The following is an 18,195-nucleotide window of genomic DNA, read 5'->3' as shown; positions in this document are numbered from 1 at the left end:
GTCTTGTGCAGATTGCCCTGGCTTACAGAACTTACGTGTGTTTGCCCCCATAGGCAGAGGAGGTGGTGGGAGAAGACCTCTCTTCCTCAGGGGAAAGAGAGCAGAACATAAACAGATTCAGGGGCTGTAACTGGAACTATATGCATGTTGTGCTTGCTTTACAACAGTGATTATGGCATTGAGTAATGTGTCCCACAGGAAACACAAAACCATTCCATGATATTGTTGAACACAAGTACATCTGTATGTCATGGAAATGTATAACAGAGTCTGTAAGTCTGTGCCAGTGAGTCCTGCTGGACTGAATCCTGCTTTGAATCCACTGGCAGGAACTAAAAGGGGGGCCTGAGGCATTAATTATTCCATCTCTGTATGGGGAAAATTGCAAAAAGAGAATATTGATTGTCTTAGAAAATGTGTAAGTGACTAGCCAAAAATATTGCAACAAACTTGCATGGTTATAATATAAAACCATTTCTATAGTAGCTCTAGTCCAATTATACACATGGATCAACGTACGTCATCAGGAGCTTTGTGTCGTAATAAAGATGAAATGCATTTCTGCTGAATAAAAGGTAGGCACCATCTCTGTATTACATATGAATTTTTGGTGATTTAGAAGATGGAATGGATCACAATGTCCTATTCTTGTCTTGTACATGTCTGCGTGTTTTGATTTCTAGGAACACCTATTGCTAATGTAGCACAAAAAGAAGGTTCAGGTTTGTAATGATGTGTGGGTTTTTTCTGGTTTGTGTTGCTGTGACACTGAGTGAATGAATTGATAGGTTTGACTTTACTTTAACTAAGAGGAATAGTACTTCATAAATAGACCCAACACATTACTGGGATTATGAATATCTTGGCCAAAAATAGTTATGACTTCTGTGATGCATCAGAAAACAACTAAAACTAAGAATATTCAGTTCGCTGATCAATATTTAAAGGAAAAAATGTTTTGCTGCCATTAGGCTTAAAGTGCATTGTGACATTATCTTCATATTTGCCAGCTTTATTTTTCTTTTGAGGGGATGGCGTGGGTTTTAAGCTTGCTATGAGCTTCTAATGATACACAGTAGGCTATCAGAATGATTAAATTAACTTAAAGGGGGAAAAAACAAAAAGTATTTGAGGTGATGTAAAATGGTGAGCTGAAAAAAAATACAGCAAGAACTGAATGAAGTCTAAGGGAGACTAGAGAAATGTAATTAAATGGATAGGTAGATCAGAAAAAAGAAGGGGAAAGCAGAATGGTAAGGAAGGCTAGTAATGGGAGCAAAGATGAAACCAAAAACAAGCAAGAAGGTTCTGTAGAGTTTTCCTGACTGACTTTGGAAGTCTAATGCTGAAGTAAAATTCGTAGGTGCCAAATTGAAAAAGGCCCCCCAACACCCCCCCACTAAACTGTGTATACTTAACTTCTGAGTAGCAAACATTTAGAACTGATAAATTCATAGCTGCCATGATTATGTCTTGTGGTGTACTCAAAATATAATTTTCTTACCACGTTCTTAAATAGATTTTATTTATATGCGCATATATATATATATATATTCGTAGATGTGTTCTCTTGCATATTCACTGTCTCTCGTTTCTAGACTTTTTCTTTTCCCCCAAAGGCAAACCAAGTCCCTCAGGTGAATAAAAATGAATTATCTAGGTAAATTCCCATTAGAGTTAAAAAGGTGCACTGGGTGGTCTTGCCCATTACTGTATCTTTATTCCTTCTGTCCATTCAGATCTTCCTCAAGCACTATTTTTATTTAACATATTTTTGGTGACCATCTTGCTGTCCTTGAATTTGCTGCTGCTCGCAGCAAATATATAAGTTAGCTGGTTAGAGTGGAATTGGGGATTGACATTCCCCTGGTAGCTGCAGTCCAGCTCTTGCCAGTAGCTCATTAGAACCTGAAGAGTTGCATTTGCTGCAAGTGCTGAGCCCTAAAATTCGCCCCCTTTCTCCCACCCCAGCCATCTGTAGTACTCTTCCTCTGGTTTGGCATTGTTTGTAGTATGTGGAAAATACACTAAACAAAAATCACGTTGTTTGCAGTTCACTGATGTGGCTTATTACTTGAAAAGGAATTCCTTCTCCTTTTTTTGATGTGGGGTACTAATGTGAGTAGAATGGCCTTGCTAATGCAATGCACTTAGAATGGAGCTTGGCGTTTGCTAATGATGATCTTGGGAGAGGGGAGGAGTGTGCTGGGGCATTACCAAAATGGAATTGCATGATTAATTAGCATTAATAAAATAGCAGGTTTGTCCCTACAAAGAAACAAATTGTGATCTGATCTATTCATGTTACTTGAAATTGTATTTATAGACTTGGAGAACATGTGCTTAAAAAAAAAAAAATTAAAAAAATTAAAAATTGCTCAAACAGCTTACACTTACTAAGATTGCCAAAATTTGATACCTGCTTTCTTTGAAACATTTTTAATTCCATGTAAAATCTGTTAGCCTAATGACTTTTTTCCATTAACTTGCATTTCTGTCTGAGGAGGTGACTGTGACTGTTTATTTCAGTATTATCTAATCAGTATTTTGTTCCTCAGAAGGCAAGAGTATTTCTTTTGAACCTAAAAAGAAGCCATCAACTCATTAACGATTGTTTCTTAGGATATAGAAGGAAAAATTCCTGTGCTTGTTTTCACAAAAGCATTAGTTCTTTTCTCAAGGGGTCAGTTTGCATACATGCCCTTCCTGTGGGTGCACATATATCTGTACTCTATACCTTGCCCTCCTCTGTGCACCATGTATAAGCAAAATACAGTAGAGTGGTATTTTATTCCCATCTCCTGCCTGGCAAAACATAGCACTTGGTAAAAGATATTCCCTGTTGTACAGCTATGGCTGGGATTCAGTCTCCTAATGGAATTCAGACTGTCGTCAGCTTTTTTCTGGACTGTGTGTTTCAGCCTTGGATAACTTGCTGTGTTGCATCTCCTGTATAGCATGAGGCTATTACAGCTCCAAGTGAGTTGTGAGAGAAATTGCTTTGGGGGAGACTCTTCATTTACCTGCATGCATTCTGCTGGAGCCTGAGTTACATCCAAAACTCAATGAACGTTTGATTAGGAAGCTTGAAGCTTACTTAGTTTGTGTGATTATTTAGCATTGTATTAGAAAAAGCAGGGAGCGTGGCACAGGCGACTGCACAGTTGTGTTATGTGGGCATCTGAGATACTGCTCTTGGTAGTTGTGAGTTTGCAAAATTAGTGCTTGGAGTAAAGTGTAGTTGGAATGTAGTTGTGGATTATCACTCAAAGTCAGAAAGTATGTACCAGGACTAGACCTTTTTGAAATATGTGGTCTGTGTATCTCCAGCAGTTCCTCAGAGTCCTTTATTAATCCTGTGATTTGTATTTATCAGCCAATAGCAAACTTAAAATGGCAGGAGAAGCCCAGTGCCAGCATACCCATGTGTAAGGGAGGGTAGGGCTCTTAACATGTTGTCTAGAGTGACTGCAAAGCAAAATGTTTTGGATTTTTTTTTTTTCCCCTTCAGCTGGTGTGTGTCACGCTCTCACATTGGCAATGTACATGTATGCTACGCATCTCAAAGAATTCAAGTGACTGATAAGCAATTTTGTGTCCATTTTGGTTGGTTTCAAAAGCTACCATAGGTGCTTAGCAAATCTGACAGATGGTTAAAGAATCTGGTACAGTTCCATATCTGCTCAGTTTTCTTTTGCTCAATTAACCTCTTAGTTTTATATTGGATATTTTAATATTGTCTTAATGCAGAGAAAGTGCAGTTGCTACAGTAAGAGACTAGGGTGACTAAATCATGGCATCATAGGGTTGCTGTGGACCTCGAGCTAATTTAGTCCATATTTTTGTCCCAAAACAGAATCTCTTCTACTTGTTTCTCTTTGTCCAGCCTCTTTAATTTCCAGAGACAGACTTCACAGTCCTGGCACACTCTGTTCCATTATCCTTACTGCAGTGACATTTTCCCCAATGTCTAATGTAAATGCTATTGCATCATTCTAAGCTTGTGATGCTTATCCTCTTAATCATGAACATAAAAAATGTTCATGTTTCTTGGCTTGTTTTAAAGTGTCTAGAAATTGAATTAAACATCTGTGGATAGTGAAGCACTAGAAAAGATGTAAGGAGGCTGTGGTATCACTTTAGTTTTTGAAGTTTTGTAACAGCAACTTAAGAAGGTGTTAGGTCAGAAATCATGTGGGTTGAGTTGATCATGCTTGGAAAAGGGAATTGTCCCGTTCTCGGAACTGAGCTGGACAACCAGTTAAGGTCCTTGTTAGAATCATAGACTTACCTTTTTTTCTATGACTGAAAACATTTAAGATGAATAATGGAACATTTGAAAAGTAAAATAATGAGCTTTTGTAGGACCTTGCTTTAAATACTAAAGAGCTGGACATCTGTTTTTGTGTTCAGCTATATTCAGATTATATTCACGTATAGCTTTTAGCTATATTTGCATTAAAATAGTTTTGCTCCAGGTGCCTTCACAGCAGAGTCTCACTTAGGGTCTCCTAAACAGTGTATTCAGTGCGTCCAACTGACTGAAAATGCAGTTTGTAGGTATAAATTAGCTCTTGATAACTTAATTAATCTTGAGCGATGTATGTTTTCATAGTTGTTGTTTTCCTTTTGCAGTCTATATAGGGCAAATACGCCCCATCTTTTTCCCAGGTGTTTCTTCCCTTTGTAACCTCAGAACTGGACTGATTTTCTGTAAGCGTGATTTTTTTTTTCTGGGTTTTAATCCCCATTCATGTTCAGAGAAGAATATTGACTTCGCTTTCTCATAGCAGCTAGCTTCAGGGTAGGCCTGGGCACCGGTGACCCCTAAAAAGATGGTCTGGGTGCTAACTCAACAGGGTATCAGTAGCAGCAGCAACTCAGCAGCAGTGTCCGGCACGGCATGAGGCAGAGGAGTAATTGAGAGGCTGACCTGAGACTGGTTGTTGGAGCTCTAAGGAGGATCTTGGCATGACAGTTTGGAGGAATTGAAGATTCAGTATAGGATGGCTTGATTGGGAAGAGATTTGAAGTGAGATGGGAAGTTGGGATGGAAGGGGTGGCAAGAATTTTAGTATAGAATAATGAAGGATGGGGCAGTTGGAAGGATGGGTATGAGAGACTAGGTGGCTGAAAGTGGGGCATGGGTCTTAAACTTAGGGATGGAGCACATCTGGAGTGGAGTGAATTTGGAGGATTGAGGATCTGGTGTGGTTTGGAAAGAGTCTCTGGGGCAGGAGGAGTGTGGAACTAGGGTTGAGAGGGAAAGGACCAAGGAAGGGAATTTGAAGGACTCCTGGTCAGGTGAGATGGGGCTTTCTGGAACTGTGAGGTCTCCAGGGGTGAAGGTGAAAGCTTTCTATGTGCTCAGAATATCTCCAACCAGGATTCACTTTGGGATTGAGAACAGATGCCCATGTCCTCCTTACTACGTTGTACAGTAGTCTTAACAGAGATGGCTTTCAGAGACACAGTGCGCAGCCAAGTATCACATTTCATTTTGTGTCGCTTACAGACCATCTCAGGAGATTTTTTTCCTTGGTTTTGATGCTGTCCAAAGTACCTGAATTTAATCTCATCTTAAACTCAATTTGATTTTTGTACCCTGCACTGACAATTTTGTTGTTATTTTTGTGTTCCTGTCCAGGTCTACTGAAGGAAGTAGAATTTTTAGCAAAGGAGAAATTAGAGCTTCAGTGTCAGGCAGAAAAGGACCATTCCAACTTACGGTCTCAAATGAAAGTTTTGGAGGTGGAACTGGAAGAACAGCTGCATAGTAATCAAAACCTGGCTACACAGTTATTGGAGGTTGCTGAATTAAAACAGCAAATTCAAGTTCTTGAAAAACAGCTTAAAAACCAGCGGCAATTCATGGATGTAAGCAAGCTTGGTACCATATTTCCATGGTTTTAGACGTGATAAATATTCATCTTGGTGATTGAGACTTGGAAGATGGTTCCTAAAATGGGATACTTTCCATTTTGTTTGAAATTAAGGCTTTGGTATTCTAGTCTTATAAAAGACTAGACTCTTTGGGTTTTGTTTTGTTTTCTTTTTTTAAGGTAGTTTTTAAATTACCTTTCTGTAGTATTACAGGATATTTTTTTCCTTTTTATTAATTGCTAATTGTAGTTTGTATGTACATTGGAGCCAGAAAGGTTGGGTTTTTTTGTCGTTCCTTGTAATTTTAGCTATGCTTTTAGGACTACTAAAAGAGGTTAATTACTTTTAAGTGAGCATAGTTTCTTCACCACAAAAACAAGCGCCACATTTTTCTTGTACTCAATATTTTAATTAAATGAAAAGTTTCTTTAAAAAGATTTTCATTATCTCTGGTTGGGTTTACAGGAACAAGCTATAGAAAGGGAACATGAACGTGATGATTTTCAGCAGGAAATTCAGAAACTGGAAGAACAGTTAAAACTTTCAGCAAAATCGCAGATGTCAGGAGAGCCCAGAGAGTATAGGGTGAGTAAAATCACACTTAGTGGCCAAAAGAATTTGTTTACTACAATTAAAATACCAAAATCTGTATTGTCTTGGGGGACTGGCTCTTGAGAGACTTTTTTTTTTTTTAGCTCTGTTGTCATCCAGCAAGTGGATTTTTCCCCAGCTGACTGGACTACATTTAGGCACTGAGAGGGTACTTGCATTATTTCTTACGGAGATGGAAAGAAATGGATGTGCATTACAGTAAAGTTTCACAGCCTATGAGTATAGATTAAATTAGCTGAGGAGGACAACAATACAGACACTCTGCTCTACAGAGCACACCTGAGTGACGACTACTGGGTTCTAAACATGTTTAAGTTTTTTAGCTATACCAGTTGTAGTAAGAGATGCTCTTTGTCTGCATGCCTTGTCCTATTTATATTTATAAATCAGTCCTTTTTTTCACACGTTCATTTGTTTGATGCTTGGTTTCAAAGATTAACTTTTGCTTTTTGTTTTTGTTTTTTTCACGTAAATGAACATTATACAGAACTATGAATTGATTCTACAGGTATGGAAAACAGCATGAACATCTCTAACTCTTCTTTCCTTTTCCTTCCTTCTATTAATTAGATCTGCTTTGGCATTTTTTCCTGTTCTTGATATATCAAGGCTGCTTCAGCTTGACTTGGAGATAAGGATACATGTTTTAGGGTGGCAGAATTCTTGCAGGGAGTGAGGAACTGCTTTCAATTTTATTTCCTGTACATAAGTTTCATTCTCCTGGCTTATTGCTCAGTTGTATCACAGGCAGTTACTTACTGTAAAAGAGCTTTTTGGCATGAAAGGAGAAGTTGAGGTTTGGAGTATGAAACAAAGATAATGGAATTACGATGATACACTGTGCCTTAGCCTTCAGCTTTTGTTTGTGGCCCTGCTCTTAACAAAACTTCAATGTGTATACTACTAAAATGAATAGAAGGAAATAAAATTATATATAGCTTGTGAAATTGTGTACCTTGGTGTTAGAGAAGCAAATCTTGTAGGAACAACTGAATCTTTGATGGAGTGAATTTTCCATGCTGGAGGGCACCTGATTGTCACTTGTCTTCTGTTAACCTCTGATAAGAATTCATTAGGCTTCTTAAGAAGTAGCATGATTACATATTCTGCATCAGTCTCATCTTCTCATTTGCATGAGTGCCATTGTCTGGCATTAAGATTTTCTGAGTACATCACTCACGTAGCCTACATGTTACACTGTGGCAAAGATCAGATGATCTTAAAGATCTTTTCCAACCTAAACAATTCTATGATTCTGTGATTCTATGACTTGTTGAAGATCTGTTTGTAGCCAAAAGGTATACCTCTGTGGCAGTCATGGGCATACAGACTCATAAAGGATGTACATCACGTTATTAAAAATATGTCAAACTATTAAGACCACAGCTTGCTTTCTATCCAAGGAGTTAGGTGGATGACAGTTTGTTGCTAGTGTGCTTGTGGCTTAGTAAAGAGGAATATCTGAAAAAATTAAGACTAGCTGCTGTAACTTTGCAGTCTCTCTTGGAAAGGATTAAAACTTAATTGGAGAAAGGCCCATAAGGAAGGTAACCAAGCAAGTGACATTTGTGGGTAGGGTGAAGTATGCATGCAATCTGTGCCAAAATAAAATGTCAGGGTTTAGACAGTTATTGTACAGTTGTTCAATGCAGTTGTAACCTTGGTAATTGCATAACTCGCTCTGAAACAAATCAGTTCAAGTGAACTTCTAATTTCTGCATGTAGGAGTTATAACAAGTTCATAGTTGTTCTCTAGGCTCAAGGTATATGTGAGTCAGATTATTTTGTGAAAAGAGTGCTGGTTGGTACTGGGAGCTACCATCTGAGAGTATGCCATGAGTGTGAAGGTGGTGAAGGTTGTGCTTTCTTAGCTACAGGATTGCAGCACTAGCTTTCTAGCATTGTGGTGTTAAAAAACATGCTTTTCATGTGTAGTGTGTCATAGTTTCTGAGATTCTGATGCCAGAATTTTATAGCATTAGAAAATACTAGACTTCTACGAGATTTTTCTATACCAAAAAGCTTTACTGTAAGGTCTGCATTATGCTTAACAGTTCATTAATTGCTGATGAGAAGGGAATAAGATATATACATAACTAAAGAAATGTATATGTGCCTGTAAGCAGTTGAAAATGTAATGTTAATCACTTTTGGTATCCTAACTAGTCTGTGACGCTCTCCATGCTTATTAATTTGACTAAATTAATTCTATCCTTCTGTATTTTGCTAGAGGGTGTTTTTTTCTGGTTTAGTAATATCTGTACAATACTTTGAAGATGTAAAGTTCTATATTAATACAAAGAATTTTTGTTTTATAATATTGAAGTGGAATTTGCATAAATTCAGACACTTATTGATGAACAAAACATTAATTTTATAAAATCTCATCTTCCTTGCTCATTGGTGTTGACCAAATTGTTTCTCCTTTAGAAGGTTTCCCATTGCTTTCCTATCTGAGCTTGCTTTCAATGTGCTTAATGACTTTATCACTGCCACTGTAGTCTGTCTGTCATACTTGGTTCTCTCCTGCCTCTGTTACCCACCAAAGCTCCTAGCCTTGCCTTCACGTTAATTACTGGGATGAATAAGTCACTGTTTTCGTGCAGCTCTGTGCATGATTGGATCTCAGTGAGCTCAAATGCAAAATTGTTATCCTATTCACAATTAATTGATTTTTGGAAGAAAAGAGTACCTCTTCTTTGTTGACTGCTGTGAATCTGTCTGATTCGCAGGCATTGAGTATGTTACACTGCATACTTATCTTTCAGTTCTTGGTATCTTCCTTTAAACTTGAATTCCCTGAAGTAATGAAACAGGGTTCTGAGGTTACAGAAATACATCTAATGCTATTAATAATAATTCATGTAATCTTGGTTTTTTTTAATCTTAAACAAACAAAAAACCCGAACAAAAACCCTCACACAGCACAAGGCCCCTTTTGTTGACCACTGGGCCTTGAGAGTATGCCTTCATCCGGTACTTCGTGAGAATACTGCCAATATTGAGAGAGTAATCAAATGTGTATTTAAGAGCTGGTGCATTTGGAAAATATGATTTCATAAAGTTACTTTTTCATCCTTTCTGTCCACATCTAGTTTTACTTTCATCTCAGATTTTAGCACTAGTTTAGTCCATAGTAAAACTCCACCTGCTTTGCCATGAAATTACTCTTGCTTCCAATTGGAGGTTTGTTATATTGCCTGAATATCTGTATAATGTGATTTCTGTATAGGTGGAATCTTTGCAAGCAGAAATAAAAGAGAAGATGGATAATTACAATAAGCTGTTATTAGAAAAGGAGCAAAACCACCAAGAAATTGCAGCTCGTGATAAAGAGATAGAAAAACTGGTGGCACAGATACAAGAACTGAAGCACAGCAGTACTGAAGCCTCAAAGACTGTACACTACTTGGAACAACAACTGCAAAAAATGAAGAAAGTGGAAACCGAATTAAAACAAGTAATTTTTAAATATTTACTTAAATGGGAGTGGCATTATGCAGACAGTGTCTTCATGGGGGATCTCAACAACTGTGTTAAGTGGTATTTGAGACTATCCCTGGCACCTAGTGGTGAGTTTAACTGTTGTATTAGTGGCAGGTATCACAGCCACAGCTTAAAACAAACTCTGGTTTTATGAACTATAAGCCTACTTACTACAGAGACTGCTTTTTGACAGTTGTCATGTTTGCATGGATCAGAGTTGCTCTTTTGCTTCTCTGGAAATTCCTGAGAAGGTAATGTTACTGAATATTAAACATCATGGATCTTGAATAAGTAACTATGTTTAAAATCATATTATCTTAATTGGTAGCTCTTCTTGCTATGTGTCTTTGGAGCCAGATCTGTTTGCCATACTCTGAAATTCTTAGTGCTTTGGTACTACTGCAGATTTAATCACACCTTAGAGTTAAGAATTACATTCCATTTAGCAAAAGTATTTGTCTTTTACCAAGCATCTGAGTAATGTTTTCTACCTTCTTAAACTAAAAGTTTTGGTTTCCTCCCACCAGTTTTCCTTGGTTAAGTATTGTTGGTGTATCTGTCAGGTTTGAAGATTTGAGATTGGCATGAACTAAACTAAATTTATTAGTTTAATTGCTAATTCTGTAAATACTTGCTTCCATTATTTTTCATTCTAAAAATATTGAACAAATTTTTTTGTTTGTTTTAGCTTCAGTTAACATGATATAGACTAGCCAGTTGTAGTTTATTAGGCACTACTATTCCCATCTGTGTGGCACTTGTGGGATTGCATTTGGAGAACTGCTTGGTTTTAGACTCCCATGTATAAGGAAGACATTGGCGTACTGGAGCAAGTCTAGCAAAGGACCATCAAGATTGTCAGGGAGCTGAAGCAAATGATTTTTGAGGGGAAGCTGAGAGAACAGGGTTTGTTTAGCATGGTGGAGATCTTACTGTTGCCTACAACCTCATAATACAAGGTTATAGAGGAGATGGAGTCAGACTTGGAGGTGCATAGTGAAAGGATGAGAAGATAAAAGCATGAACTGTAGCAAGGGAAATTCCAATTAAATATTAGGGGGAAATGGTCGTACTAGGGGCGGCCAAATGTTGAAAAAGGGGCTCAGAGTGGCTGTGGTGTCTCTGTGACTTGGAGATGGTCAGAATTCAGCTGGCCAAGGGCCAAGGCCCTGAGCAGAGCCAGGCTGGTTCTGCTTTGGGTCAGAGACTGGACCAGATTGCTCTAGAGACCCTTCCCAGCTTAAGCTATTTTGTGATTTTATCCAAACATACAAAAGCCGTGCCCATTTGCTTTCTGTCTGTCTGGCCTTGGAGTGGATGGAGACTGTGATAGTGCTGTTGACAAGTTGCTCTTGTGTCCGAAATCTCAGCTTTCTGTTAAACAGGCTTTCTTTATCCATGCGAATTCAAAATATTCTTTTAGCTGTCTGAATGTCCCAGTAAATTAGTCTTTCTTTAAAATCCTAAATAAGCCAAATTCAGACTCTTGTTTTTGTTTTTTCTTTTTTTCCAAGAAACTAATTCGTTGGCTTTAGACAAGGTTATGCTACTCAGTTTGCCAACTGTAGGCATTGTAATAGCTTGCCTTGAAGCAATTTTGTGCAGTAAATAAGTGCTAACGGAGCTCTAAGAATGGTTGTGTGTCATGATTTTTTTCTGTAAAAATATACTTGATGTGAATGGCAATTAGAGGTTTTTATTGTCCCCCAAATTCCAACATATGAAAAATGTAGGTATTACAGATAATGGAGACTAGTGCTAATGAGAAATAGGTCTGGAAAGAGTAATTTTGAATATGGAATGGTATCTTTTTGTGAAGAACACTGACTAAACTCACAGATCCATTTATCCTGCCATTACGTGCATGAAGCAGGTTTTCATTTTTTCTTGGTCCAATTCCTTCCAGTTGTTCAGGTGGTTGATATGTAACATTGACGCTTGTGGTTAGGGTTGTGCTGGGAGGATTGCTCATCCTTTTGCTTGAGGTCTTGGAGACAGGGCTCATTTAGGGAGTCTGCTATCGTATGGATTTTGGTATTGGTGAAAGAAGATACCACGTTAGACTGTATCTGCGTGGGCATCCAGAAGAACGTTTTTACAGTGAAAGTACGTTACATAAAGCTCTGATTTTTGGCTGGCTTGCCACTTGTTTTTGCTGGGTCACTGTAGCAACCTCAGAAAGAACACAGCAACTGGAGAACACCAGGAGAAACTTAACTCTTGTGTGCAGAGCCGTGCTGACACCATGAGCTACGGCACACTTGCAACTCTGCTGTCCAGTAAATGCAGGAACATTTGAGGTAAGGCAGCCCAGCTCTGCAGGAATCTGGATGTGCACATTGTTTCTGGATGGGTTTTGTCAGTGACCAAGATGGTGTGGGTAATGTCTTATTTTCAGCTGATATAAACCAAAAAAAGGCTCTATTGTTGTTTGGGTTTTGTTGTTATGTGTGTCTTTTCATGTATAGCAGCAGGATGATTGAGGGGCTGGTTAATATCATAGGTTTCATGTAAGGGCAAGAAAAGCTTTCATTTATCCCTTCAGGACAAACAAAAATATTTGTGATAGGTGCTTTCCTACCCAAAAAAGTGCAGGTGATGCTTTCATAATTATTACATTTGGGTTTTATCCTGCCAGTGATACTAGGTGTGAATGACACAGCTTTGTACCCTAACTGGCTGTCTCTCCTATAATTTTCTCTTGTGTGCTGTGTGTGCCTGCAGTGTCCCCTGAGCTGGCCAGAAAGCCAGCAGGGACTGGCTGGGGGCTAGTGGGTGGAAATCAGATGGCCTGTTTAGTATAGGATGTGAAGGTTTGGACAACTGTTTTAAATACCTGTTCTTGGGCATGCTATTTTGATGCTGCGATACAGCGTTAACTTTGTAATTGATGCTTCTTTCATTTCAAGAACAGAAGATGCTGTCTATGTACTCTGGGTCTTAGTTCCCCTTGATTAGAGAAAAGATGGTCAAATTTTACTTAATTTTTTGGCAAATCGTATGATGAGTCTAAAATAACCCTTTGTTAGAGGTATGTGTGTTGAGCTAGGGCAGAGTAAGAGTTGAACAGCAGAGGCAGTGACTGCCTTAGGTTTCTTGTCCAGCTTTCCTTTGTTGTATAAAGTGCAAGTATGCATGCTTGCTGTTTGGACGAATTTCCAAGTGAAGCTTTCTTCCTTGGACTGACCCAGCTGCTGAGAAGGACTGTGAGAGAAAGAGGATCAAAGTAGAAGTTATTAAAATAAATAAATGAAACTATGGTAGCTTGACAGACCACAGATCTGACAAACTTAGTGCTGGTGCTTCACATTCTGACTTAACACGAGGTATTTGTAGTAGGCTTTTGATCTACCCAAAACTCTCCAGCTCTTAAATTTAGCTTGGCAAATATATGGTATTATAATAAATTTGGAAATGGCTACAAGAACAAGATGTTTAGGTTCTTAAACATACAAAACACTGTGTAATTGAGAAAATGTAATGTATCACCTTATCCTATATTTTCAGAAGTTGTTAAACTTGGGTTAGAAAAAATAAAGGGGTAAAAACTTAAGTTAGCTAAAAACATTCAGTTGTTTTGAATTCCTATTTCTTCATAGGCCATTGGGATTATGTACGTTTCTTCTTGCACTGGGGTTTGTCAGGGATGATGAAGTATTTTGGCAGGATTGTTCTGGTTAGATGAGTGTGTATATTGACAACAATAAATTCTAACATATTAAAAAATTATATATTGCAGGATAAGGAGGCATTACAACAACAACAGTACAATAACCTGATTCAGATCTCTGCCCTCCAGTCTAAATTGGATGAAGCGAGGCACAGAGTACCAGCAGACAGCAGTTCTGCCCCAGTGCTGAAGGAGCAGTTACAGGCAGAGCAGGAAGCACTTCAGATGAAAGAGAGAGAGGTAAGAGTTTTGGTAGGGTCCTGTAGACTTCCGATTCCCTCACATAATTGCAGAAACATTTTGTTCAAACTTGTAACTGGGAATTGAAGCCATTCAAATATGCAGTGACTGATGTTGTAGTAAATGTGCCTTTTTACCCAGTATTCTCTATGCTTTGGTCCTAACTAACCTTTTTCTTGCTTTGTTCTGTTTTGTCATTCCCCTATCTGTCAGTCTCCCCTCCCACTGGAAACTGTCTTGTGATGATTCACATCAGCTTTGAGACTAATTAATCAATATCTCTTCAAAACTGATTTTTCTTTCCTTCCAAAGTTGAAGTGGAGTGGAAGGAAGATATATTTTTATTTGACTTTGAGAGTAAGTGATAATTCCTCTAAGAACAGAAAGGGCAACTATGCATAGTAGTGTCATCTTACCTCTATTTTGTGAGCCAGGGAAAGTTAGTGATGAGTTCTTGTGACAAGCTAAGCTGAAATGCAGTGTAATTGGTCACATTATTTAGATCTTTAATTGGATTTACATGCACAGATACACCCAGCCCCCTTGTATGTTTATGTAATATTACATAGCTATTATAATATCTGTAATATACAAACATAAAGTCCGGTTTAGGATGTGCAAAGAAGACAAACATGGGTGAACCTCCAGTTAATTGTACACCATTGTTTCAAGAGCAGTAAGATAATAAAGAGTAATTTCTTACAGATGGAAGTTCCAAGTCTCTTAAGAAGTCTGACCTCAGGAGCCACTAAGCCTTTTTCATTCTCAAAGCCCCTATACCTTGCTACTCATCAAGGGAAGAGATGATAAAAGCTGTGGGTGACAAGATTGCAGTGTTTCCAAATAGCTTTTTGCTCTCAAGCTTTCAAACAGCTACAAGCAGAGAAATGTGTAGTTATTGACTCTCTTACAGGTTGAAGGAGTCAACGTTCAGAACTTTTTTGATTGCTGTGTTACTGGGATCAGCACTGCAGTGCTAATTTCTATTTTCTAGGAGGAGGGGAATGGTGATTATATTAACTGCTTGTGATTACATTAGACATCAAATGCTAACGTGTCTTCTGTTGTTATGTTAAATTACATCAGTGGTCAAGCCTTGATCAGAACAGATGAACATATCTTTTGTGAGCAGTTAGATTTTTATTTTTTTTAAAGAAAATGGAAAATCACCTTTGCAGTACTTTGGTTTTGCAGCTGAGGAGCTGGAACATTAGCTTCTTACTTTCTTTTTATGTCTCAAGTATTTTATTAATGCAAATTGATTAGAGGGAGTTTAAATAGAGTTTGCTGAATTTTCTTGCTCTCAGTAAATAAAGTGATGAATGAAGCTTTATCTTTTCTGCTTAAATAAGAGGACTTAATTGAAACAACTATGCATTTTCTTCTTTTTTTAGATTGCAAGCTTGTTAGACCAACTAGGACAATATAAAGATAATTTGATCAGTAAAAACGAGGAGATACTGCAGCTGAACTTGCAGTTAGAGATGCAAAAAAACCTTAGTACTTCCAGCATCAGCCAACTTCAGTTAGAGAATGCACACTTGAAGGTAGGTTTCCTTAGCTTTAGTGTGTGTCTGCTAAAACTTCTGACACCTCCTTTCTTGAGTGTTGTGGTCTTCAGTCATTTTAAACAGATAATTTGTTTGTTTCTCTTGTCAGGGGAATAGTGCATTACTGTTACAAGACTGGTTATCGTAGAACAAAAACCCTGTGAAATTCTAGGTTCGAGCTTATGGCATTATCTTCTACAGTAATTTGATTTAAATAAAAAGCTTAGCTTTTTTCTAGCCCTGATACATTATGAACTACAGTGTTGTCGTTTAGTAAACTCTATACAGTTGTGTGTGCATTCCTGACCTCTACAGCCATAGCAAATGTTACAAGTTAGAAAACTGCTTGGTTGTCAGTCTGGCAATTAGAGTGTTCATCTCTTACCTTGAATGTTCAGAAATGTTGTGGCAATCTAATCCAGTGGTACAAATCTAAACTAAGTAGCTGTAGTTGTGTTCTTGAGTTCTTTAACATTGTAGTAAGGAGGAGAATGTTTAAATAAAGCCCTTGGTTCTGTTCTGCCAATATACTGGGAGAGAAAGTAAGTTCCTTCTAATGAGACTGATGTTTTTTCTGATCAGGAAAATCTAACACAACTTCAGGTGAAGCAAAATCAGGACCTGGGTATTAATGATTCCTCAGCTTTGTCCTTCCCACAAGCACTGCTTAAAGAAAAGAATCAAGAAATTGATCACTTGAATGAGCAGATGAAGAGGCTCCAGCATGAGCTAGAAAATACTTTGGAGAATAAAGTAAGAGTACTTACTGTATGTTCATTGCTTTATTCTGAGGGAAGCAAGGTATATAGAATCTTATTGTAGATGAAATCTATTTGATAATTCTCTTAAGAAAGTAGAGAGTATTCTGAGTAGCTACCAGCTGAAGTGTGCAATTCTTCCTGCTCTGATTCAGTAAAAAAATGTAATTTAAACTTTATGTGCAATGATAATTCTGCCTACATACAGTAATATTCAGACCTTATCCTTTTGATCAGGTCGTGGAAGACCAAAAATCTGAAATTGAAGAACTCAGATCACTTGTTGAGCACCTTCGTGGTGACCAGGAAAGGCTGCGTAAGGACAAAGATGAAGAGGTAGAGCAACTTCATGGAGTAATTGAGAAGCTTCAAAAAGAGCTGGCACAATTTGGACCAGTATGTCATGAAGTTAGTGACAGCCAAGATGATTTTTATCAACTTGCGTTGGGAAACCCAGTGGAAAACCTTCAGAATGAGTTGAGGAAAGGACTGGTAGATTGTCAGGATGATATTGATCCAAACAGAAGAAACACATTGCTAGTCTCCAAAGTGAGAGAACTTCAGGAAGAACTAGAGCTTCTCTCAACTGCTAGAGAAGCTCTGCAGCAGCAACTGGAAGAGAAGGAAATGCAGTTCAAAATGGAAGTGGAAATTTTGGAGAAAAAATGCCAAAAACTACGAGAGATATCAGAGCAGCACATTGCAGAGCTAACCTCTCTGAGAATACAGTACGATGAACTTCAGGAAAAGTACAGCCTTTTCCAAACACATTTTTCTCAGAGAGAGGTTGAAGCAAGGATGACTGCTTCTCGCATTCCAGAACTTGAAGATACTGTGAGAGAAAGGGAAACAAATATTCTAGAGAAAGATATGCAAATGAAGGCAATGGCAGATCAAAAAGAAGCTGACACAACTGAGTTGCAGTACTTAACAAAAAAGGCAGCAGAGCTTCAAACTGAATTGGAAAAGAGAGATGCAAGTCAGGCTCAAGATGTTTGTAGTCTTCAGTTAGAAGTTTCTAGACTTCATTTCCAGATGCAAACACTGAATGAGAAAGAAGTAGCTTATCAGAGAGAAATCAATGAACTGCAAAGTAGCACGGCAAAACTGAAAGATCAAATCAAGGCATATGTGAAAGAGCTTGAAGCCTTACAATTGGAAAGAGATGAACTTGTTTCACGCTTGGAGTTGTACAAGCCAAAGGAGCAACATGATCATGAAGAGACTAACCTTCTCCAGCCATTCTGCTGGAGAGAAAGAAAAGGTGAAGCCCTTGAAAAAGGAACAGAGGAATTGGAAAAACTGGAAGGAAATGGTGATCAGTCATTTGCAGTACTGGCTTCCCCTCCTGATAAACTGGTATGTTGTTTGTTTTCTAATAGTAGTATTTGTTTTTTTTAAACAATCCAATTTTATGTGTCATATAAAGCCCTACAGTTTATCCTTTTTAGTGCTGTAAGAATGGGTGAAGATGAATACTGTGGCATAAAAATGGCTGTGGTGAGTCAGTTGAAGGGTCTGTCTATCTTTTGTGTAGTTTCTCCAGCAGTGGGTAGAGGTAGATGCCTGGAAGGTCTAAGAACAGGGCAAAGATGCGTGGAAACCTATTCCAGTCAGTTTTTCTGAGCTGGATATAGTTTTGGACATGGATACTAGGGTATATATTGGGTGTAAGTGGCAAGGTTTTTGGCAGTGGGGGGAGCTGCAGGGGGGCCTCTATAAGAAAAGGCTGGGGCTGCTTCATGCTGGGCACAGCTGGTTCCACCGCAGGACACCACTGAGCCTGTCAGCCATGTGCATGGCACTGCTGCAAAAACATATTTAAGAAAGGGCAAAATGCTGCACAGCCAGTGAAAAGTGAGGGGAAAAAAAGTGTGAGAAACAGCCCATGGAAGAGACCATGCTAGAGGAGATATCCACACTGCAAGGGAGGAGGTAGAGCAGTTTGGAATGAAGGAACAAAATGAGCCTGGGGAGAAAAGGTGGGGCGGGGTGG

The 18,195-nt window shown here is 38.4% G+C and overlaps 1 protein-coding gene across 6 annotated transcripts in view; it reads left to right on the top strand.

Moving 5' to 3' along the window:
* Nucleotides 1-18,195, top strand: part of PCNT (pericentrin) — a 115,244-nt gene that overhangs the window by 55,398 nt on the left and 41,651 nt on the right. For 4 of the 6 annotated variants that reach the window (XM_049810784.1, XM_049810802.1, XM_049810775.1 and 1 more), the window contains 8 exons: nt 5,648-5,877; nt 6,349-6,468; nt 6,983-7,003; nt 9,728-9,955; nt 13,721-13,891; nt 15,286-15,438; nt 16,024-16,194; nt 16,437-17,558. In XM_049810784.1, the coding sequence (XP_049666741.1) occupies nt 5,648-5,877; nt 6,349-6,468; nt 6,983-7,003; nt 9,728-9,955; nt 13,721-13,891; nt 15,286-15,438; nt 16,024-16,194; nt 16,437-17,558 (2,216 nt within the window). The remainder of the gene's footprint in view (nt 1-5,647; nt 5,878-6,348; nt 6,469-6,982; nt 7,004-9,727; nt 9,956-13,720; nt 13,892-15,285; nt 15,439-16,023; nt 16,195-16,436; nt 17,559-18,195) is intronic. The other 2 variants (XM_049810810.1, XM_049810792.1) reach the window with 1 other exon arrangement.

This window comes from Accipiter gentilis, chromosome 1 (genome assembly GCF_929443795.1).
Source record: "Accipiter gentilis chromosome 1, bAccGen1.1, whole genome shotgun sequence".
Taxonomy (NCBI): domain Eukaryota; kingdom Metazoa; phylum Chordata; class Aves; order Accipitriformes; family Accipitridae; genus Astur; species Astur gentilis.
The sequence above is the reverse complement of the archived record's forward strand: the minus strand, read 5'-3'. Positions and strand labels throughout refer to the sequence as shown.